Genomic DNA, 24,726 nt, shown 5'->3' on the forward strand with positions numbered 1-24,726 from the left:
CGAAGTATTAAAAAATGTATACCATCCACGAAAATCTTGATTGACTATCACCATCTTTACATCAGCATAGCTCAGAAAACGTGCAATTAAATAATAAACGTTTGCTGTAGCGCAAGCTCCAGCCATGTGGCTTTCAAGCGGAAAAATGGACTCCAGATGGTGCTAACGGTATCGATAGCACTGAAAGGCACGCAAGTATCCTGCAATACAAAGTCTAGTAATACTAAATTCCCGCTTTAAAACGCAGTCTGTGCGTATCGAAGTTTCATAGTACATCTCACTCCCTTTACGTCTTTCGCATTTAGAGTTGCGGCTTAGAACATGAATCAAGAAAATGGTCGTAATTTCCATCAGTATCCAACGTAGCTACCGCCCACTTGCTCTAATAGAATTTACTCCACATTGCGTTTCCAGGAAAGCTGACAACATACTGCTTGAACACTATCAACGTGTAGGCACGAGCTACTATTAACATCCGCTCGTGTACTCCAAATATTGTTCTACCAGACAGTTATGTAAACATGCGGCCACCGAAGTACGTCTTGCAGCCTTACACAAAATGAGTCAGTCGTTCATCTAGATTAAGCAAAAGGTGTCAGCAATCCGAAGACAGGGTTGAACCCTCAAAGTGCAGCACTACAATCAGCACGCGTCCCACCAGAAGTGGCAGCAGCTTGTATGCTGGCGGCATTACAACGTGAACTGTCAACGTTGACGCAAAAAACACGCTGACTGTGAGGCGGTTGATGTATGCCTCCATGCTTTATTTACATTAGGTTTAAACTTAGGATGAACAAAAGTTCATTCGGCAATTGGTTGTGAGGTGTAATGTACCTACAGCAGACACCACTGGATAGCTCTATCACATATTTCGTTATTACTCTAGCGCGGATGCGTCAGTAGGTACGGTAGAGCACCGATGGTGTCCACTTATCTTTGCCAATATTCCGTATTACATGATCAACTCGTGTAGTTCTTTTTTCAAACCTCATTTCTCTGGCTCGCCAGTCGTGCTAATGTGGTCCTGTCGTCCGTATGCACCGTGAAAATGTATCAAGTTCTTTGGTGTTCTGCAGTGAAACGTAGGTGCGGGAAACCGCTAAAAAGTGGCAGGAAACACTGCTTAATGTTGCCCAGAATATTTAGAAAAAAGATACGGCGCATTTCGGGCCTTTTAGTCGCATTAAGCGGGAAGGGGAAATAACCTCATTGGCGGGGGGATTTATTACTCCAATTCTGAAACCGGGAAGAGACACAAATTTTGACTAATTATCGACCAATCCCTCTAACGAAAGGGTTGTATAAATTATTCGAAAAGATGGCCAACCGACGACTGTGTTGGTGCGTGGAAGCCCTCGTGATTTCAAAATGGCTTTCGGGCCGCCTTGTCTACCACAGACCAAATGAATCGTCGGTCATCTGCAGTGTGCAAGGCTTTCCGCATCGCCAACACGTGACCACTGTGTCCTTTGTCCTGCAGAAGGCCTACATCATCACCTAGCGCCTGACAACTTGTCTGATCTGCGCGAGTGGAGCTTCCGAGGTTGTTACTCATTTTATCCAGAACTCCCTGCCCCTCCTACTTTCTCAGGTCCGGATACACAAAACTGGAGTTCCCACAGGGATTGCTTGATAGTCACGGTCATCGCCACTGCCATCTCAACCAGTGGTTATCGTTACTGCAATGGGAGCCCAGCCCACGATATGATGATGATGACTCCTGCATGTATTACAGCTCTACAACATTGCGCACCGCAGAGTGCCAACCTGTTTCCAGACACGCACTTTACTACTAGATTACGAGGCCCAAAATTCCCATTAATTGGATATATCTAATTAAAAATGCGGATTTTCCTGCCAAATTTTCTTGTATTCAAAGATTACTGCCAGGCTACTTGAAAGCGTTGTCGTTCTGTTTCCATATCCATGGGCCTTGCGCTTCTTACATTTCGGTGTTACGTGGTGTTCTGTTGGCGTTGTGCTAGCTCTTGTAGAGTCGGTTGTGTGTTCAGCGAACCGTCATGCCCTCAGATTCGGCGCTCACTAGAAAGAGAGCATTCGTTTTCTGTGTGTTTTGCGCGCGAACTACCTTTGTCATGATACTTTCAGTTATGTGAACGATGGAGTGGTCGAAGACAAAGACAAAAAATGCTTCGGGAGAAATTGCTGAACCACTGAAAGGGTCTAACAGGGGCCGTGAGAAAGACGACAAATAGATTACTTGCTTTCGTCAGGTGGAAACTGAGCGAAAAGGCACGAGCTTTTGGTCTATTTCGAATGCAATACCAACCAAAAAGCGATTTTGGTAGCTGGAGTCGGATGTTTTTGTTACTCCTGCCATAGAGTATTGTGGTCACATTTCTATAGAAACTTTCACCCCATATCACACATTTCTTTATTCCTAACCAAGACATTGTCAGTTTTCATAGATTTAGCTCTAGAAATGTTTTAATGTAACGGAGTGTTTTTATAAAAAATTGCGTCCGAGATTTCAGCCAATTAGGAACTGACTTTCAGAAAACACAAACTCGGTTTTTATGTCTAACCTAGAATCCAAATACAAAATTTTCATTGATTTAGTGTTTAAAAATGCTGTCAAAATATTTTCATAGAACTTTTTCCTCCCCTATTTCACACCCTGAGAGGCTGAATTTAAAAAAACACTATTTTTTTCTAACCGACAAGTCGAATACCGATATTCGTATATGCAGCTTTAAAAAAAGCTTCAGTAGTTCTTCAATAATTTATTTAAAAAATTTACCCACTGTTTAACCTCTAGGAGTTGAATTTCCAGAAATGTTGTGCCTTGATAGCGACATACTTTCAAAAAGAAACTACCCCCCAGGGGGTCCACAACTCTTTTGTGGACACGTGCGTAGCGAGCACGGGACCCCGAGCTAATGTGGCCCTCCTTCCTTTTCCGGGCTGCATACCTTCCCTTCCCTTTCCGCATCCCTCCCCGTCCCCCATCTTCGCCCCCCCCCCCCTCACCTCTGTCTCTTTCCTTCCTTTCTCCCCCTCTGGGAGTATGGTTTGTGCCTACGTCCGGAGACGGACGCTCGAAACTGTTCCAAATTCCTTGCTCTTACACTTGCCAGTCCTCGTCCTTCCTCTGTCCTTCTCTTTTCCTTCCCTCTTCTCCTTGCCCTTTTCTCCGCTACGGCGTTTGAGACCCCCCTCTTCTTTCCTTTCCCTTTCTCTTCTTTCCTCCCTGTGCGTGTCTGAAGGCCGACCCACGCACTTCCATGCGTAGCCGGTGACGGGGTAACGCGTAATTCCCCGCCCCGGGTAGACAGGTAGGACACGTACGTACCCCCTGGTAACGGCCAGGCCCAGGGAGGGGTGATTACCCGAGCTGATACCTTCCGAAAGTGCCGATTGGTCCCTCCGTCCGTTTGTCGGGAGGTGTGACCTGAGGTGTGAACAATCACCTAAGGCGGGTGTGCCCTCGGTGAGGGCCCCCACAAGGGAGGAGCGCGCCATCGGAGACGCCGGTAATCATGGGGGATTCTTCCGCAATGGTTTCCTCACCTTCCACTATGTCTGCTCACAAACGTAGGTTCACTGAGTCTCAGCCACAGACTGTTCTTCCATCGTTGCCACAGTTCCTTGTTGTTTCTCGGTCTGACGAAGGTCACGACTTTTCCACGGTCAACCCTTTCATTATACAGAAAGGTGTCGACGCAATTGCGGGTCCTGTAAAGTCTTGTTCCAGATTACGGAACGGCACCCTGTTGTTAGAAACACACAGTGCCCTCCAGGCTCAAAAATTGCTGCGTACTACTCTGCTCCACACCTTCCCTGTCCGGGTGGAACCGCACCGTACCTTAAATTCCTCGCGTGGAGTCGTTTATACGCGCTCCCTCGATGGATTGTCTGACGAAGAAATTCAGCATTACCTGTCTGACCAGGGCGTCACAGCTGTTCATCGGGTTATGAAAAGGGTTGATTCGAACATCATTCCAACCCGCACTGTCTTCTTGACATTTGACAAAGTTCAACTCCCATCAAAAATCAAAGCAGGCTATGAGATAATTTCCGTTCGCCCTTATGTCCCAAACCCTACGCGTTGCTATCGATGTCAGCGGTTTAATCATACCAGCCAGTCCTGTTCCAATCCGGCCAAATGTGTTACTTGTGGCAAGGATGCCCATGAGGGTGCTTGTCCACCTCCATCCCCTCGCTGCATCAACTGTATGGGTGACCACGCTGCCTCCTCTCGAGATTGCCCCGTTTTTAAGGATGAAAAGCTCATCCAGGAAATAAGAGTGAAGGAAAAGGTGTCGACCTTTGCTGCTCGAAAGTTACTCGCCAGTCGCCAGCCCACCGTGCCTCAGAAAGGTAAATACAGCGCTGTCCTTGCTTCTCCTCGACCAACAAAGGAGGCGGCCACGCAGACTTGCGACTTCACCTTTAGTACCACGGTCGTCAGATCGGCCAGCGCAAAGATCGCCCGTTCAACCTCACCCCTTTCGCCTGCCCACTCTATGGCTCACCCTTCGTCGGGTTCTGTTAAATCTCGAGCCCAAAAGTCAGACGCAAAGTCTTCGAAAAAAGAGCATTCTCGTGAAGAGTTTTTACGTACCGCAACTTCACAACCATCGGTTCCTCCTTCATCTAAACATCATACTTCTAAGAAGACTATGAAGAAACACAGTTCCTCTCCTTCTCCGCCAAGGCGTGTCCCATCTACAGCACCACCTGGCGGAAATCTCCCTCGGCCATCTTCTGTGTCGCCGAGGCGCACTGCTGGTGGCCGGTCAACTGGCCGATCGTTGGTGGCAGGAGCTGCTCCTGACCAACCTATGGATCAGGATCTTCTGCCTTCGACTGAATGCAATTCCATGCTGTCGGTCGCAAGCTCTGAGCAGTCGTTGAGTTGACAGCACCCTTGGTCACGTTCCTCCATTTTCTGTTCACCCTATGTCCATTATCCACTGGAATATCCGCGGCATTCGCGCCAATCGGGAGGAATTGTCGATCCTCTTACGATCCTACTCGCCGGTCATCTTCTGTCTTCAGGAAACAAAGCTGCGTCCCCATGACCGCTTTGTTCTCCCTCATTTTCAGTCCGTCCGATATGACCTCCCCTCTGTTGAAGGCACTCCAGCCCATGGAGGACTCATGATTCTGCTCCATGATACTCTCCATTATCACCCAATCCCCTTAAACACTTCCTTCCAAGCTGTCGCCGTCCGTCTTTCCCTTTCTGGATACACGTTCTCTCTTTGTACGGTATACATTCCATCGTCTACACCAATGGCACGAGCTGATCTCCTTCATCTTCTTGATCAGCTTCCACCCCCCTATTTGCTGGTTGGGGACTTCAATGCCCACCACCCGCTTTGGGGATCTCCACATCCTTGTCCACGTGGCTCACTATTGCTAGACGTCTTCCACCAAGCGGATCTAGTCTGCCTCAACACTGGGGTCCCCACATTTTTGTCTGCCTCCACGGCAAATTTATCTCATTTGGACCTTGCGGTCGGTACTGTTCCGCTAGCTCGGCGCTTCGAATGGTTCGCCCTTGATGATACACACTCGAGTGACCACTTTCCATGTGTTCTTCGACTGCAGCCTCAACTGCCATATATGCGCCCGCGACGCTGGAAGTTTGCCCAAGCCGATTGGACACTTTTTTCGTCTCTAGCGACATTCGATGACCGTCGCTTTCCCAGCGTCGACGATGAGGTCACACATTTTACCGACGTTATTCTCACAGCTGCGGAACGTTCAATACCACGCACCTCCGAATTGCCCCGGCGCCCTCCAGTTCCTTGGTGGAACGAGGCATGCCGTGACGCAATACGTGAGCGGCGACGTGCTCTTCGCATTTTCCGTCACCATCCAACTTTGGCCAACTGTATCCGATATAAGCAGCTCCGTGCGCGATGCCGTCGCGTCATCCGCGATAGCAAGAAGGCAAGCTGGAAATACTTTATTAGCTCATTTAACACCTTCACTCCCTCCTCGGAAGTTTGGAGTCGGCTTCGACGGTTCTCAGGCGCGCCTAGTTTCTCCCCGGTCTCTGGGCTCACTGTCGCGCATGATACCTTAGTGGACCCCGTCGCAATTTCTAACTCATTGGGTCAGCACTTTGCTGAGATTTCGAGCTCTTCAAATTACCCGCCAGCGTTTCTCCCGAAGAAACGTGCAGCGGAAGTGCGACATCTTGCTTTCTCCTCTCACAATCGCGAAAGCTACAATACTGTTTTCTCCATGCGCGAACTCCAACATGCACTCTCTTCTTCTCGCTCCTCCGCCCCAGGACCGGATGGTATCCATGTCCAAATGTTGCTGCATTTATCAACCCATAGCCTGCGTTACCTCCTTCGCCTTTATAATCGAATTTGGACCGACAGTACCTTTCCCAGGCGATGGCGGGAAGCTATTGTCGTTCCCGTTCCGAAACCTGGAAAGGACAAACATCTCCCCTCTAGCTATCGCCCCATTTCTCTCACGAGTAGTGTCTGTAAGGTTTTGGAGCGTATGGTGAATTACCGTTTAGCTTGGTGGCTGGAGTCCCGCAGTCTTTTAACACCAGCCCAATGCGGATTCCGAAAGCATCGTTCTGCCGTTGACCATCTTGTTGCTCTCTCCACTTATGTCATGAACAATTTTCTCCGGAAACGCCAAACGGTAGCAATATTTTTTGATCTGGAGAGAGCATACGATACCTGTTGGAGGACAGGCATTCTCCGCACACTGTTCTCTTGGGGCTTTCGAGGCCGGCTGCCCCTTTTTCTTCGCGAATTTATGGCAGAGCGCACATTTAGGGTGCGGGTGAACACTACTCTCTCCCGTACTTTCTCCCAAGAAAACGGGGTACCCCAGGGCTCCGTGCTGAGTGTTGTACTGTTTGCCATCGCCATTAATCCAATTATGGATTGTCTCCTTCCTGATGTCTCGGGCTCCCTCTTTGTGGACGATTTTGCGATCTACTACAGCTCTCAACGGACCACCCTTCTTGAAAGACGTCTTCAAGGATGTCTCGATCGCCTCCACTCGTGGAGCATCGAAACCGGCTTCCGTTTCTCACCCAGTAAGACCGTTTGTGTAAATTTTTGGCGACGTAAGGAGTTTCTTCCGCCCTCCTTACATCTAGGTCCTGTCAACCTTCCGTTTTCCGACGTCGCTAAATTCTTGGGTCTTATGTTTGACAGAAAACTGTGCTGGTCCTCCCACGTTTCCTATCTTTCGGCTCGCTGTCTGCGTTCGCTTAACGCCCTCCGTGTCCTGAATGGTACCTCTTGGGGAGCGGACCGAGTGGTCCTTCTCCGCCTCTATCGCGCCTTAGTGCGCTCGAAATTGGATTATGGAAGCATAGTCTACTCCTCTGCTCGGCCGTCTATTCTTCGGCGTCTCGACTCTATCCACCACCGTGGATTACGTTTAGTATCTGGAGCTTTTTACACCAGCCCTGTGGAAAGCCTTTATGCTGAGACTGCTGAACCTCCGCTGTCCAATCGGCGGGCAGTCCTTCTGAGTCGTTATGCTACCCATCTGTCTTCCATGCCTGCTAATCCAGCGCATGACCTTTTTTTCGACGCCTCCTTTGATGTCGGGTATGCAGGCCGCTCCTCCTCCCTACTACCCCCGGGAGTCCGCTTCCGTCAACTGCTCCATTCTCTTTCCTTCCGCTTTCCTAAAACCTTCTTGACAACTTGGGGTACAGCACCGCCTTGGCTCCGTCCCCGGATCAACTTGCTCAGAGACCTATGTCAATTTCCGAAGGATGGTACCCCTACACTTGTTTACCGTCGGGCATTTGCTGCTCTATGTGCACAAATGACGGAAGCCACATTTATTTACACCGACGGCTCGAAAACATCGTTCGGTGTAGGGAGTGCCTATATTGTTGGCGACACCCCAAATAACTTTCGGCTTCCCGACCAGTGTTCGGTTTATACTGCGGAGCTTTACGCTGTTCTCCAGGCTGTCCACTACATCCGCCGCCATCAGCGGATACAGTACGTAATCTGCTCAGATTCTCTCAGCTCTCTCCTAAGTCTCCAAGCTCTTTACCCTGTGCACCCTCTGGTCCACCGGATTCAGGACTGTCTGCGCTTGCTCCACCTGGGGGGCGTCTCAGTGGCGTTCCTCTGGCTCCCGGGACACGCTGGTATCTGTGGAAATGAGGCGGCCGATATAGCGGCCAAGGCTGCAGTCTCTCTTCCTCGGCCAGCTATTAAGTCTCTTCCGTTTACCGATCTACGGAGCGTTTTATGTCGCCAAGCTGCTCATTTATGGCATGCGCATTGGTCAACACTTCCCCACAATAAATTGCGGGAAGTGAAAGCCCTTCCTTGCGCTTGGACCTCTTCCTCCCGAATGCGTCGTCGGGAGGAGGTAATTTTAGCTCGACTCCGGATAGGGCACTGTCTTTTTAGTCATCGACATCTTTTAAGCGGTGATCCTCCCCCACTCTGTCCCCACTGCTCTCAGCTGTGGACGGTCAGACACCTTTTAATTGACTGCCCCTATTTTAATCCGTTACGCTCCCGTCTCCAGCTATCGCCTGATCTATCGTCGATTTTAGCAGATGACACGCGCTCAGCTGACCGCGTTCTACAGTTTATTAGTGACAGTGAAATGACGTCAGTCATTTGAAGCTTTTTTTGGGGGACAACCAACCCCTTTCTATAGTGGATTTTTAAGCATTCCTTCTGCCTTTAGTTTCTCAAATTTTATGACTTTGTTCCCATTGCTGCTGATTTTAAATTTCGTTTTTTTCCTGTTTTCTATGTCACGGGCTGGGCGCTAATGACCATAGAAGTTTTGCGCCCTAAAACCACAAAAAAAAAAAAAAAAAAAAAAAAAAAAAAGAAACTACTATCCCCTGTTTCACCCGCTTAGAAGTGAAATGAAATTTCGAAGAAGAAAAAAAAAGATACCTATAGTGTAAGATAAACACTCTCTCCAAATTTGAGGTTTCTGTCCTTAGCAATTTGGACTATGTACATGAGTCAGCCAGGACGTTTCGTTTATGTGATAAAGATTAATCTCACCATATTGGCATTACCTTCCATGAAACTTTTAAGTGCTTAGCGTTGTCGCTATGCACATAAGGAATAATAAGAGATACAATGGATACCGAAATCCGAAACATTCACTGAAGTATCTGAAACCAGGTTGTAAACGCCCGGACTTTCTACAGGTTATGTTGTTGTTACGTAACTAGTGACTTGGTTCAAATTTACCTCTAAATTGCAATGAAGCATCCATTCGCTTGATTTTCTGTCCTTAGTTCCGGTATAAACGAGATTTAAAAATTCGGTCTTCAGCTTTCGCTGACAATCTTGTAACATCGTTTGCAGAGAGCGAAAATTGCAGAAAAAGGCAAACTCCAAAGTGTCTTATACAGACAACACAGAGTAAATATAAAATATGGTAGGAATTTATAGCGCGTTGGAAAAATTTAAATTGTCCACAATTGCAAAACTACGAAACGTAGTGAACAAAAAACGACCATATCGGAGACGTAAATAAATTTAGTGCAAAGAAGATAAAAATGTCCGCTAGTCGCGTGGAGATGGGTAAAATAGAACTTTCTGCTCGAGTAAATGACATCATTGTGTTACAGTTGTAAAGTCGGCATTTTCTTTAGCTGCCGATTACATGGATTTCATTAATAAAGAAGAAATAGGAATCATCGGCAACAAAGGAAAATGAGAAAAATAACCTACACTAAAACGGAACCGTGCATAGCTGCAAGAAAATACAGGAATTGAACTGAATTGTAGGTGGTCCTGAGATAACACAGAATATTTTACGTACATTGCCATGCATGAATGAAAACAAGGTACGCAAGAGGATTTTCTAACAAGTCAACCAGAAAAAATTTTTCTTGCTACAATAACTCGGAAATGATCTGAAAAAGATGAAGGTCGGAAACCAAGCAACTCTAAACAGAGAAGTTTCGCAAGAACATTTTGGAAGTAGATCTAGAGGAAATCCGAAAGAAAACTGCAACATGGCAGTCAAAAGATCGGAAACGACAGTCTCATCGAATGAAACAGTATTGGAAAAACCGTAAGTTGAACCAGAAGTAGTTCTTAAAGTGACTTGCAGGCGGTTCTAAAGCTGTTTCTACGTTGCAGTGCGTATGAAAACAAATAACTGTTCCGGCACACTTGATTGCCGATCAAAGAAATATAATAATCTCTTTGGTCTAGCTATTTGCCATTGTTCACGTAATTGTTAACATATTTACGAAAAAATCAACTATTGCACATAACGTTATTATATAACTCAATTTGCTTTCAGCCACTTCTCTGCCCAGCCGCTGCGTATTCAGCGGGTTATATTATTGTGTGTAGTTCACAATCAAAGACGCTAGTTCGTTAGTTTTGTAAATCACTGTGATAAACACGCTAAGAGACACCTGCAGATTTGTTTCCTGTTGGCAATAGATATTTTCAGTAGAATTTTCTCATTTGGTAGCTTCAAGCAAAAGCGGCTTGTTAATTTTCCACTTGGTGATAAAATAAAAACGCTCGGCTATTAGGATGATAGGGAAAACTTGTCTTACTAATTACCTACGTTTCCCGCTAATAAAATTCCAAATTTCTTGTTGCTTAGTTGTTGACCAAAGGTTGAATTACTGCTACCAAATGCACATTTAGATATCAGTGGAAAAAATAAGCAAGTTCCAGTGTTATTTACAAGTATCAGTTTTGGTTTTCTTCTGTAGAAGTGAAAGTTTTTTTTGTGGCGAGAAAGTTGAATTTGGCGTAAAGCAAGCGTACACTCTGCTCTAAAGTGCATTTTGCGTCAGTAACCTTATTAGTACGTTTTCATGATTCACTCATCCCATTTTGACAGCCGTCACACTCTGTATGGAAACGTGTTGCTTCTGATTTCAAGCAGCTACGCTTGTTTTCAAAGTGCAGGTTGCATTCAGCGCTGCGGTTCCAATTCTGTCTGAACTCATACAGTGCTTGTGACAGGTAAATCTAATATAATCTAATTTTGCTAAATATATTTCGCCCTCCATCAGCTTTTTGATACACCTCCCAGATTTTAGAATGAAGCAAATAGAAGTAGAGAGACTACACCTTGCTCTTTACCATCAGGTGAAGCGTAGGCTTCTACACCCCCCCCCCCCTCCCTCACTCCCCCCTTCTTTTTTCGCTGGCTACTTTGATATACTTAATAAATCGGTGGAATTAATATAGCAATTGAAATGCGAGGTTTACTTAAAATTGTTTCGTAGAAAAAATGTAAGAAATATTTGTAACATTAACATAAATGAGTCCTGACAGAATTAATCATTAAAACACACAAAAGTTGCAAACAATCCACTAATGCACTAAAAAAAACACCCCTGAAGAATTACGGTAGGCCCTCTACTACAATTATTATTATTTGGATAGATTTTTACACGTTGTTATATTGCACATTCTTATGTAAAAAGTCATATGTGATGCATTTACAGGTGACCACAGGGAGTGGATGATGGTAAAGGAGAAAAAGGACAGATAGCAGTGTACAACAGAAGGCCAGCATGACATTCGAATCCATAGACCGGTTCTGCGGTTCGCCGTTTTGGGTGAGTTATAATCTTTCCTTTGCTTAACTTACAAATTATCAGAACTTACAGTGCTGTTAATACTAGACATTGATTTCCCATGAATCATTCGTAACCTCGTTATCTTGTCAATACTAGACATTAATGTATTTCCCATGAATAATTTGTTACCTTTCTATCCATATCATATTTGTCCAGCCTGTTCAGTTTGGAAGTGTAACAAGCTGCTGAGAAAAAGTAAGCCCTAATTAGCAATTTTTTTTGTGCGTTTCAGTTGTGAAAATATTAGCATATGGTACGTTTGTTTACGGTAATTTAGTCAAGTGTCATTGGTGATAATGTACATATTCTCTTCTATAGTATTGGAACAAGAGTCAGTAATTTACAGGGGTCAGTTTGGGATGTTTTCATCCGTTCGGCCGATAAAAAATATCTAATTGCGTTACTATACTTATTTTTACTTCGAAGTAGGTTCGCTTTAGACTTGTGTAGCTATCCCATTTTTTGTTAGTATAATCGTATTATCTGCTGTAATGCCAGTTAAATCTCTTTGGAAACAAAAACTTAAGAGCAGTTTGTGATTAAACGAAACCTGTACCGTGGACGTGATTCCTCGTTGTATAGCCAACATTATTTAACTAATAAATAACTATCATTTTGGAGAAGTGTGAAATGTCTAAATTTTTTCATGTAAAAACCTGCTTCGATGAACGAATGGGAATATAGATCGCCTTAATCAGTTCAGAAGGGATTATAGAACCAGTCCACGATTGTGGAGAAGGGGCTTGAAAATCATAGCTGCTTTGAGATTATTAGAGTTACGAGTAGGGTAGATGATGGGACTCGTCAGGCCTGCGAAGACGGTCATGAGATACGTGTATATTTGGACATTTGCGAGTGCCGCACAAAATTCTAACGTGGATTATAAACATAACTTTTGGCAGCAGTATTATCCTCGTTCAAAAACAATCGTTCCTTAATATCATTGTGTATTTACGCGAAAAAGATATAACAGGCTATTTTCCTATGTTAAGAACATGGTTAGGATTGTTATTCTGATCGATTATAATAGTATTTACGGTCAGCATTCTCACAAAATACTTGTTACTTTCATATAATTGAAGCTTTAAAAAAAAAATCATGAAGTATCAAGGTTCGGTCACGTGATCGAAAAAGCTCTGCTACTGGCTGCAGTTCTGGTGACGTCACAGACAAGGAGTAAAACGAAGCTATACGTATGTTACAGGAGTGTTAAATGAAGTTAAGAGGTTTTTACGTATTTTTTCTCCATACAGTTTAGCTATTTAGTTATGGGAAACGCAATCAAACTTTTAAATAACAATAGAAGGAATTTTGTGAACGCTGATAGTGGAAACCTTGCAAAAGTTGATGAGTTTATGCTCCAGGCGTTAAGAACGGCGATATGTGCAACGGTGGAAATTCTTTTCCCTGCTCCTTGCAATATCATTAAACTCACTAAAAACTAAGGAATGTTAGAACTTTTGCAAATGAGTTTGTGTATTATAACAGGATTGTAGACTACCAGTCATACGATCCAAAGCACAGTAAAATTATTCTTGGCAAATTTTTTGTGCTGATTTCTTCTATAAAAGAACCTAGGTAGACACACGCATTCTAGCAGGCGCTCGCTGGCGTAACGAATAGTGTATCTGCCTGCGGTTCAAAAAGTCACGTGTTCGAACCCAAGAACTTTTAAAAATTTTACACGAAATACGAAAACAGCACTAGTGACAACTGATTGTAGCAGTTATTTCTATGGTGGAATGTGTTGTATACAGCTTCACATTAATATTAATTTGAGAAATAGGCAATAGACGATAAATGCATTTACTCATTCACTTTTTTGGAAAGCATTGCTAGTAGTGTATATATACGCCCACAGTACAACGACGCGTAAAACGATGAGGTTTTCTATACGGAGAGAAATAAAGCAAGCTGCAAGCAAGATGCAGGTGTAACAAACGTCAGGGCTGTGTTGTTTGTGTGTCTAAACTAACGTCACTGTCTGAAGCAGACTTACTTTTTCTTTATGCAAAATGACGAAAGTTTAAAAGTTTAAACCATAAGGATCCTAACTGTACAGCACGAAGATAGATCGTTTCTAATAAAGTAAATATATATATATATATATATATATATATATATATATATTTGGTCACATTTATTACAAAGTATCTTTTTGAACGCGACTTGGGTGAACAATTGCAAATGTAAGCCCAAATAAACAGCGAGGAATACGCAGTAATACTGTTTCTGAACGGTGTAGTGAAGTTTCGTACATCTGAATGAGAGGATTGTCTGGTCGGATTTGAAATAGCGACCTATGGATATGATCTTATAAAATTCTTCACTTCAGTGCTCTACCACCTGAGCTACCAAATTACGAGCCTGATATAAGGTACGACAATTTTCACTGAGTTTTATTTTGTTGAATGACGCTGTCCTCCCTTGTAATAGTGGTCCCATCGGATTAGGGAAGGATGGGGAATGAAGTCTGCCGTGCCCTTTCGAAGGAATCATACCGGCATTTGCCAGAAACGATTTAGGGAAATCACGGAAAACCTAAATCAGGATGGCCGGACGCGGGTTTGTACCGTCGTCCTCTCCAATGCGAGTCCAGTGTGCCAACCACTGCGCAACCTCTCGGTGTGTAACAGTGGGAAATCATATTTCGTAGGTTTGTTGTTTTTGCGCCCCAAAACAAAAACAATGTAGGGTCATACGCGCCCGTGTCAAAACTATAAATCACGAAGACAGAGAGGAGTTAATTGACTACACGTCAATCCCAGTCAACAGAAGACAGCTAAAAATAGGGACGTGGAAAAAATTCTATAAAATCCGCCATAGGGAAACGGAGGTCCAGAACTAAACATTAAATGGCCTTCGACTTTTGCTACGACGGATAAAAAAAGCAAAACGCGGTCGACAGCCCGTGCGTCGTTCGCTGTAACGGCTGATAACTCAGTCGGAAAACACAAACGGGAACGAATGCGCTTTTTAAAAAAGGGCATTCCGTCAGGAAATGGCGGACAGTTAAAAGTTAGGTAGAATGTGCGCAAAGTGGTGGGGTGCACCATTTAACAAATGGCGATGGCTAAGTGCCCAATACACAACCTGATTAAAATGACGCCGGCCGCGGTGGTCTAGCGGTTCTAGGCGCTCAGTCCGGAACCGCGCGACTGCTACGGTCACAGGTTCGAATCCTGCCTCTGGCATGGATGTGTGTGATGTCCTTAGTTTGGTTAGGTTTAAGTAGTTCTACGTTCTAGGAGACTGATGACCACAGATGTTAAGAACTAAAATGACCTCATCGCGGCAAGAGGGCCGAGCGGAGGTCGTCCAAGCCGCCAGAAGAGGCTTAATAATCCGGAGCTTGTTGCCATGAACGGAGGACCAGCGTTCTTGATGCCAAAGTGACACCACCTGCTGGCAGACGGCGACACAGAGATCATCTGAGGGAAAGTAAGAACTAGCGGGCTGAGGTACAAGGACTGCAGCCTTGGCAGCAGCCTCGTTTCCTGTCGGACCGCCGTGACTAGGAACCCACATGAACATCACAGTGGCTCCATCAGGAGTGAGCAAGTGACAGCTTTCCTGGACCAGTTGCACTGAGGGATGGACGGTGTACACCACACAGAAGGCTTTGAAGGGCGCTGAAAGAGCCTGAGCAGATGACACAATTGAAAAGCTTATGTCGCCGGATGTACTGCGTGGCCTGGTACACGGCGAAGAGGTCTGCTGTAAATACTGTGCAGTGTGCCGGAAGTCGATAACGAAAAACGTCGGCGCCAATGACGAAGGCCCACACGACACCACGGTCAGTCGAACACCCGTCAGTGTAAACAAAGTTACTATCGCGAAGCTCCATGTGAATGCCGTGAAACTGAAGGTGATAGAGTGAAGCTGGAGTGATGTCCTTAGGGAGCGAATGAAGGCCAAGACGAACACGACCCGCCGCAATAAGCCGAGGTGGTGAAGGGTTCACACCCTCTGGGAAAGTTGCAGGTAGCGTGAAGTTATGCTGCTAGAGTAAGAGCCAAAAGCGAACTCCAGAAGGTAACAGAGCAGAGGAACACGCCCCACACTGACGACCAAAGGAGATACCGAAGAAAAAGGCATAGGATGGATGGCCACGCATGACAAACGGCACGCATATCTGCTGTGGAGAAAGTCACGGCGGTAGGACAGCTGTAGTTCGGCAGCTTCTGCATACACACACTCATCCGGGCAAGAGTAAAAGGCGTCAGTGGCCAAACGGATGTCACGATAGTGGATCGTATTGAGACGGCGTAAGAGGGACGGACGGACGTGCAGATCCATAAATGAAACACCCATAGCCTAGTTTCGAACGGATAAGGGATCAGTACAAGCGGAGGAGGGTGTTCCGATCTGCACCCCAGGACGTTTCATTGAGGACACGTAGGACACGTAGGGCACTGAGGGACCGCATACAGTGGACTGCCAGGTAAGACGCGTGGGAGAACCAAGAAAGTTTCCTATCGAGCATGAGCCCCAGGAATTACGTGGTTTCAGTGAACGGAAAGACGGTGAACGAAACCAGTTGCACCACAAGATATTCATACAAATGGTTTTTCCAGTAGAAAAACGAAAGCCATTGTAAATATTCGATGTGTAAAGACCATCGAGACATCACTGAAGACGCCGCTCAATGAGAAGTCCGTGGAGAACTGCAGTAGATGGCAAAATTGTCAATAAAAAGGGAGCCGGAGATTGCGACAGCAAAGAGGACGACATTCAGGGCGAAACACTGAGACACTCCGTTTTCCTGGATAAAGGTGTCCGTCAAGGCAGAACACACACGTACGTTGAAAACTCGGTCTTCTAAAAATGCCTGAATGAGACAGGGCAGGCGGCCACGGAAGGCCCACGTGTAGAGACTACTGAGAATACCAGTCCCCCAGCAGGTGTCGTAGGCTTTCTCCAAATCGAAAAATACAGCCACGGCCTGGGATTTCCGCAGAAAACCATTCATGACATGGGTAGAAAAGTGACGAGATGGTATAAACAGAATGGCGCGCTCGAATTTCACACTGGGCAGTGGCTAGTAAATGATGAGACTGCAGCCACTATCAGGGCGCTGATGACTGTGATGTCGAGCGCCCCATCAACCCAACTAATAATAATAATAATAATAATAATAATAATAATAATAAGAATCATCTGGAGCCACTATACCAGCCAGGCATGAATCGTACGTTCCATCACCTTGCAAATAACAGCTGTTGAGAGAATTTGAGTGGTAGCTACCTAACCGGGCGTAGGTAAGGATATGACAGACTTCACGCCAGCGTTTGACAAACGCGCCCTCCACCCGGAGAGCGGTTGTACGTATTAAACGGAATGTGCATGCCCGCAGAAAGGTGCTGCAACATTTGAATGTGAACGGGGTCTGGGCCAGAAGACCGGGATGAAGTGAGAGCATGATCTAGCTCCCTCATAGTAAAGACAACATCGTAGCACTCACGATTCCGAGAAGAGAAGGGTATCGCTCGAGCCTTCTCTGCTCGTTTCCCATGGAGGAAGGTAACGTGACAGTGGGGGAGCTCGAAATCTCCGCAAAATGGTGGCCCAAGGTGTTGAAGATAGCAATAAGGTCCACTGTAACATTGTCTGCTACTATCAGGCCAGAAATTGGGGAATGGATCTTGGTCCCAGAAAGCTGCCGAAGGTTGGCCCACACAACAGAAGAGGGAGTGGAACTGTTAAAAGAACAAGTGAATGAAATCCAGCTAACTTTTTTGCTATCCCAAAGAAAATGACGACACTGCACGCATCTGTTTATAATGAATGCAGTTTGCCATCCTAGGATGACAGTTACAAATGCGGAGAGCACGTCTGCGTGTGAATTGCGTCGCGGCATGCCTCAGTCCACCAAGAGACCGGGACACGATGTGGTATAGAGGAAGTGCGAGGAACATTCTGTGGCGCTAAGGATAGCGTTAGTAAGATATTCCACCAGTTCATCACAATTGGGGAAATGTTGTTCGTCGAAAGTCGCCAGGGAGGAGTAAAGCCTCTAGTCGACTTGACTAAGCTACCATTTGGGTGTGCACGCAGGTGGGGTAGGAGTCAGCAGACAGATAACACACGGGAAATTGTCGCTCGAGTATGTGTCAGAGGGAAAATTTCAAGTGAGGAAGGAAAGGCGGGCTGCAACAGCTTGAAGACGGGTAGTCAGGGAGATGAGTTGACTATGAATTTCATCCAGTATGAGCAGCATGACTCCATGAGATAGAATGCCGACCTCGAGGGGAGGTCAAAACGGACTGGGAAGAAATGCGAAAAAAAAAGCAGTTGTAAGGATGCCATTTTGTTTCCTGAAGGCAGAGAACAAGTGGACGCTGCGATTCTAAAAGCAGCTGTATATCCTCTTTGTTGGATCGAAGGCCGCAAACGTTCAATTGGAGGAGAGTCATGAGGAGGAAAAAATGAACGCATCTCACCTCGGCGGCGGCCTTGTACCAGCATGCGAAGACTCGCTGCTACAGGGCACAGAGGCAGGAGGATCCTGTTCCGTGAAGTCCACAGAAGTGACTGCTTTCCTCTACTGTCGGCAGAATAACGGTTGGCTGTGCACACTGGTGACACGGAGGCCGGTCGGACGAGAGTATCACGTGGCGACACCGTCGAAGAGGATGTTAGACTCGGTGAAGGAGAAAACGGTTTGCCTTCTTGGAGAAGGCAGAAGAAGAATCAGATGTTGGTTGGCTGAAGGGACGCAGGAAATCTTCACTGGAGTATTCCTTCTGTCCTTTCCGGTCAGCCTGTCGTGTAGCTGGTGACTTTGCCTCGTGAGGCGAGAGTTTGAGGGCTTGCTATACAGTTGGAAGAAGAGACGGCGATGCAACTGTGACACTGGGCGATTTCATAACCTCAGAGCTGAATTTGAGGTCGCATATCTGCGTGGCCATGCCCTTCATGGAGCGAAATCCAGCAAGAACAGTACTGAAAGTGCCAGATATAAGAATGCAGGGTTTGCAACTAACCAATAACTTGTGAGCGACTGGGTAAGGTACTTCTTCCTTTACCAGGATCTCCTGGACAGCCTTCTCATCCAGATATACGGGACAATCTCCTGGACAACCCGCTCATCGAGATATATGGGACGATCTGGAGAGGCGGCAACATGGTCGCCATTGAAGCGGGGAGGAGGAGGTGGATAATCGCACACGTGCGCTTCCTTACCACAGGTTACACATTGGGCTGGGTATCGACAAGAAGTCTAATGTGCTTGAAATCATGACACTTACAGCAGCGCAGTGGGTTCGGAATGTACGCTTGGACTGTGATAATTTCATAACCTGCTTTGATCTTGGACAGAAGCACCACTTTATGAAAGGAGAGAGAGAGAGTGCGCGCATGGGCACTAAAGAGGCATCTACCTTTTTCATCAACTGATGGACGGCAATGACACACTGGTCAGAGAGGTACTTTTGGATTTCGGCCTCAGACCATCGAGCAGCGTAGTGTAAACAACACCACAGGAAGAATTCAGAGTCCTAGGGGCCTCGACACGAACAGGATGGCCGTGGAAAGGCGAAGTGGCGAACAGTTGTGCTCGCGAATCAGAAGTAGACTCCAAAAGCAAAGTTCCATTGCGTAAACGAGAGCAGGATTTCACAGGGGCGGCAATTGCATCCATCAACACCTTTCTGACTGGGAAACAGATTTACAGTTGCAAAGGACTGACAGTCTTCAGTACGTGAAATCACGAGGAACCTTGGTGCGCCTAGTAAGGTCTTTGAATAGGTAGCTTCATTCCGTTTATATTGGTAGACGTGGTCTACAACGAGGATGGATGATTGGCTGATTACGAGAAAATCCCCCATGATTGCCAGCGCCTCCGATGGCGCACTCCTTCCAACTGGGGGCCCTGTTCACAAAGGGGGTGCACCCGCCCTAGGTGATTGGCCCCTCTGCCAGGTGATCTGAGGTGTGAACAATCAGCAATTTGGGAAGGTAGCAGCTCAGGCAACCATACTTTCCTGGGCCTGGCCTGTACCAGGGGGTACGTGAGACCCCTACCTGTCGACATATGGCTGGAAATTATGCTTTACCCAGTCACCCTTTACGCGTCAGACGCGTGGGCCGGACTTAAGGGAGCGCACAGGGAGGAAGGAGGAAGAGGTTCCTCAAACGCCGAAGCGGAGGAAGGATAGGGGAAGGGAACGAAAAAAGAAAGAACGAACGAAAGGCAGTGGAGAAACTGTTCTGGTATCGGTGACTGAATATGCAGAACACATTCCCAATAACATCCCAGACATGTTTCCTAAGGAAGGGGAAAACAGCAAGAGGATAGACATGCAGCACGGAAGGGAAAAGATGTTGCAAAGGTAGCCAAGCAGGAACCCGCGAAAGAGCGGTGAGCCCTCTTGGGGGAATATCTCGGAGGTAAATTAACTTCACAATGCAACTCATTTTTAATTTAGTGAACTCGAGCGTCTACAATTTGCCTGTACAGTCTAATCACATTTTACGCATTTTCTCATTCTCTGGAACACTCTAAAACAATATTTCACCAATATTTCACCAGTTATTATAGACGTATTTGTTCAATGTGGTCCTATACATTTGTAAACCAATTTCCGAAACGTAAGTTCCAAAACAACACATCACTGTGAATTAGCATTACAGACCGGAGTATATGCATCATAAAAAAATTAAAATATGCATGAAAATGTGCATGGAAAAATGCTTAAAAACTGCCTGAAAAGTGTCGAAATATGCAAGATCAAATAGTAAAAAAACATGGTAGTTGCTGCATGCATTATATCTCGAAGTCGAACTTCTGCGTGTCAGTTACGAGGAGAGTGCCGGCCACGCGAAAAATCGGTACATTTAGAACGCTAATACCATCTTCTGAATACTTTCTGGTAGAGGTTAGGAAGGGGCCTTTCTGAGATTATTTTCTAAAAATTTGCAAAATGGGGACGAACGCTGTGTTTCGTGTTCCTTCTTTGCTATTGTTGTCGGTAACAAATGGAAGCGATATGAGTGAGTCGTAGCGGAACTATCGATATGTTGGACCGACATACAGAGATCACATGCAAAGGGGCACGCTCAAAAACTCCGTAATATGTTGTTTAAAAAAACAACATACAATCACGAATTTTTTGAACAGCATTAACTTTTAATTAATACAACTGGACCAAAGCATCATTTACAATTTATTTTAAATTTTTCTAATACTGTAAACATAAATGACCAAGTACTGTTCCAAATGTTCGGTGGTAAGATTGGGTCTTCGATCACTCAAAACATTTTTATAAGCAGAAAAGGACCTTTCTACATAAACTGAAGTAGCTGGGCAGTATTTGAATTTGGGTGCTATGTTGGCACTTAGTGTTTCTGGTAAAAGTTCACCCGTCCCGTTAATAAAACCATCCATTTGGCAGAAAGGTTCAAAGCCTGGGTTATTGTTTCAAATATTTTCAAACTTTTCTTAAGTTTTCTTGACAACGAGGAGTTTACTAAAACAATTTTATTCATTAACTGACTAGATTAATTCAACGCCAAATCTTGAGTTTCAAGCTTTTTAACACTTGCAGGTATATGGGAAAAATGAGAGAGCTGATCACAGCAGTCTCTCTCGTAATACCGGAATCAGTAAAAGCTTCCATGCGGTGGCAAACTGCCAAAGCTTGTGCACTATCGAAGTCTTTTACTACCCTTCTAATGGTCTCGGAAAATAAAAAAACCACAGCTTTGACCCACGTACCCCAACGAGTTACCACTTGTTCGGGAGGTAAAGGCACATTTGGTAGTTTTTCTTTGTAGGTTTAATGAGAGCAGGAGTCTTCAGAAACACTTTCTTTGTGGATGAAACCAGATTATTTACATTCACAAACATGGAACTTACTTCTTCAGCAAAGCGACGCACTCTGTGAACCAAATTTCGATAAAATACGCAGAGGGCTTTTCCTTCTTTGATCATATAGGGAGCGGCATCTGAAATACACACACGCCCTTTCATGCAGAAGATTCTGGAAATATTTTTCTAACACCTTCATTCACAAATCTGGTTATCGTAGAATGATTTACTTCTTTGCAGGCCGCTAAATGGGAAAGAGGAGGCTCTTCCTTTAAAGCGCAGTGTAACTGTCACAAGTGTCTATAGTTTCTTCAGCTGAAATCCAGGTAATGCTATCCTTGAATGCATTGCGTATTTCTTCCAGAACACTTACGTAAATTGTCGGTATGTTATTTTACGCATTATTGATTCGTCTGGTATATTTTGATTTAAACAATATTTGCGCAGGAAGCCTTTGAAGATAGAGTTTGTAAGTTTGTGAAGATAAATATTGCTAGCAATGAATGCTTCACATAGCTCCATGTTAAACCGACCCTTTTTAGTTACTTTTGGACAAATCTTTGCTGCTGCAACTTGCTGTTGTCAGAAGTTGTCGTCGTGGTTCTTTCCTCTGCACTCCGGCGATATGAAGACTTGTCTTGATATGCTGGCCTATTTGAAACACTCTTTGCACGAAACGTTTTTCTTGCAAACTCGACAGTATAAAAAAATTCCGTCATATGTAAATGTTCCAGGATGATCAGCTATCCACGAAACGTTGTTTCTTTATTCGGGCGACATGGCGCACAACACGTTACACACGACAGCGGTGAACACGTTAACTGTGAACAAGTAAATAGAAAGATAAACTGAAACAATGGACGTGCGACTAAAAGCTAATTTAGTTGTTGCCGTCGCGTACGGTATGACATCACTTCAGATTAACCGGGGGCGCGGGTGCAGTAGCATTGACTCTTGTCTACCTTTTCCTGTTCCTCATCTGTAATGATTTCGCTAGACAGTGGCCTCTCGATTAGCGATTGAACGCAGTTCTAGGTCGCGGTCAATCTGTGAGACATCAGAACCAGATCGGGCTAGAGACCGCCCGTCTAATTAAAATATTGTAAACATGGAGCGAAAATATGCATCGCCGCTAGTTCCTAGTTAAAATATGTAATAACCGGTGAAAAGGAGCCAAAGATGCAAATGCATGTAATCCAGTGCCCATTTTACGACAGTAGGAGCAGCGAGCTAGTCAGTGACGTCATAGGTATAAAAGACCTGAATAGAGCATTTTAGCGAGCTTTCAAATTATTTGAATTTCTTTTCGGTTTTTATACAAGAGTACTAAAATTACAGAGGAAAAAAAAACTATATTAGGAGCCTAAAATGACAACAATTTAAGACGATTTTAAGAAAACAAATACCCTATTATCGAGAATTTTCGGTTGCTTCAGTATGTTTTGCGTAAAATATAAGATTGTAAGATACAGCTGTGTATTCTGTAAGTGTGCACAGCAATATCTCCTTAGAAAATCATTTCTTTATTATTGTCGAGTAGGTACTCAAGTTATTACTACGTTATAAACACTTTTTATGTTTATTGACCTGTTTCTTCTAGGTCAAGAATTAAACTTCAGTTCTGCAATATTTTGTTTACCGCATATTATAACTGTCGTATGGGATTCCATACCCCCATGAACCATGGACCTTGCCGTTGGTGGGGAGGCTTGCGTGCCTCAGCGATACAGATAGCCGTACCGTAGGTGCAACCACAACGGAGGGGTATCTGTTGAGAGGCCAGACAAACGTGTGGTTCCTGAAGAGGGGCAGCAGCCTTTTCAGTAGTTGCAAGGGCAACAGTCTGGATGATTGACTGATCTGGCCTTGTAACAATAACCAAAACGGCCTTGCTGTGCTGGTACTGCGAACGGCTGAAAGCAAGGGGAAACTACAGCCGTAATTTTTCCCGAGGGCATGCAGCTTTACTGTATGATTACATGATGATGGCGTCCTCTTGGGTAAAATATTCCGGAGGTAAAATAGTCCCCCATTCGGATCTCCGGGCGGGGACTACTCAAAAGGATGTCGTTATCAGGAGAAAGAAAACTGGCGTTCTACGGATCGGAGCGTGGAATGTCAGATCCCTTAATCGGGCAGGTAGGTTAGAAAATTTAAAAAGGGAAATGGATAGGTTGAAGTTAGATATAGTGGGAATTAGTGAAGTTCGGTGGCAGGAGGAACAAGACTTCTGGTCAGGTGACTACAGGGTTATAAACACAAAATCAAATAGGGGTAATGCAGGAGTAGGTTTAATAATGAATAGGAAAATAGGAATGCGGGTAAGCTACTACAAACAGCATAGTGAACGCATTATTGTGGCCAAGATAGATACGAAGCCCACACCTACTACAGTAGTACAAGTTTATATGCCAACTAGCTCTGCAGATGACGAAGAAATTGAAGAAATGTATGATGAAATAAAAGAAATTATTCAGATTGTGAAGGGAGGCGAAAATTTAATAGTCATGGGTGACTGGAATTCGAGTGTAGGAAAAGGGAGAGAAGGAAACATAGTAGGTGAATATGGATTGGGGGACAGAAATGAAAGAGGAAGCCGCCTGGTAGAATTTTGCACAGAGCACAACATAATCATAACTAACACTTGGTTTAAGAATCATGAAAGAAGGTTGTATACATGGAAGAACCCTGGAGATACTAAAAGGTATCAGATAGATTATATAATGGTAAGACAGAGATTTAGGAACCAGGTTTTAAATTGTAAGACATTTCCAGGGGCAGATGTGGACTCTGACCACAATCTATTGGTTATGACCTGTAGATTAAAACTGAAGAAACTGCAAAAAGGTGGGAATTTAAGGAGATGGGACCTGGATAAACTAAAAGAACCAGAGGTTGTACAGAGATTCAGGGAGAGCATAAGGGAGCAATTGACAGGAATGAGGGAAATAAATACAGTAAAAGAAGAATGGGTTGCTTTGAGGGATGAAATAGTGAAGGCAGCAGAGGATCAAGTAGGTAAAAAGACGAGGGCTAGTAGAAATCCTTGGGTAACAGAAGAAATATTGAATTTAATTGATGAAAGGAGAAAATATAAAAATGCAGTAAGTGAAACAGGCAAAAAGGAATACAAACGTCTCAAAAATGAGATCGACAGGAAGTGCAAAATGGCTAAGCAGGGATGGCTTGAGGACAAATGTAAGGATGTAGAGGCCTATCTCACTAGGGGTAAGATAGATACCGCCTACAGGAAAATTAAAGAGACCTTTGGAGATAAGAGAACGACTTGTATGAATATCAAGAGCTCAGATGGAAACCCAGTTCTAAGCAAAGAAGGGAAAGC

The 24,726-nt window shown here is 44.9% G+C and overlaps 1 protein-coding gene across 4 annotated transcripts in view; it reads left to right on the forward strand.

Annotated features, from left to right (window-relative positions):
- LOC126416746 (multidrug resistance-associated protein 1) overlaps positions 1 to 24,726 on the forward strand; it is a 407,893-nt gene that overhangs the window by 184,622 nt on the left and 198,545 nt on the right. For all 4 annotated transcript variants that reach the window (XM_050084584.1, XM_050084585.1, XM_050084582.1 and 1 more), the window contains exon 3: positions 11,438 to 11,551. In XM_050084584.1, coding sequence (XP_049940541.1) covers positions 11,507 to 11,551 — 45 coding nt within the window. In that variant the 5' untranslated portion in view covers positions 11,438 to 11,506. The remainder of the gene's footprint in view (positions 1 to 11,437; positions 11,552 to 24,726) is intronic.

This window comes from Schistocerca serialis, chromosome 8, assembly GCF_023864345.2.
Source record: "Schistocerca serialis cubense isolate TAMUIC-IGC-003099 chromosome 8, iqSchSeri2.2, whole genome shotgun sequence".
NCBI lineage: Eukaryota > Metazoa > Arthropoda > Insecta > Orthoptera > Acrididae > Schistocerca > Schistocerca serialis.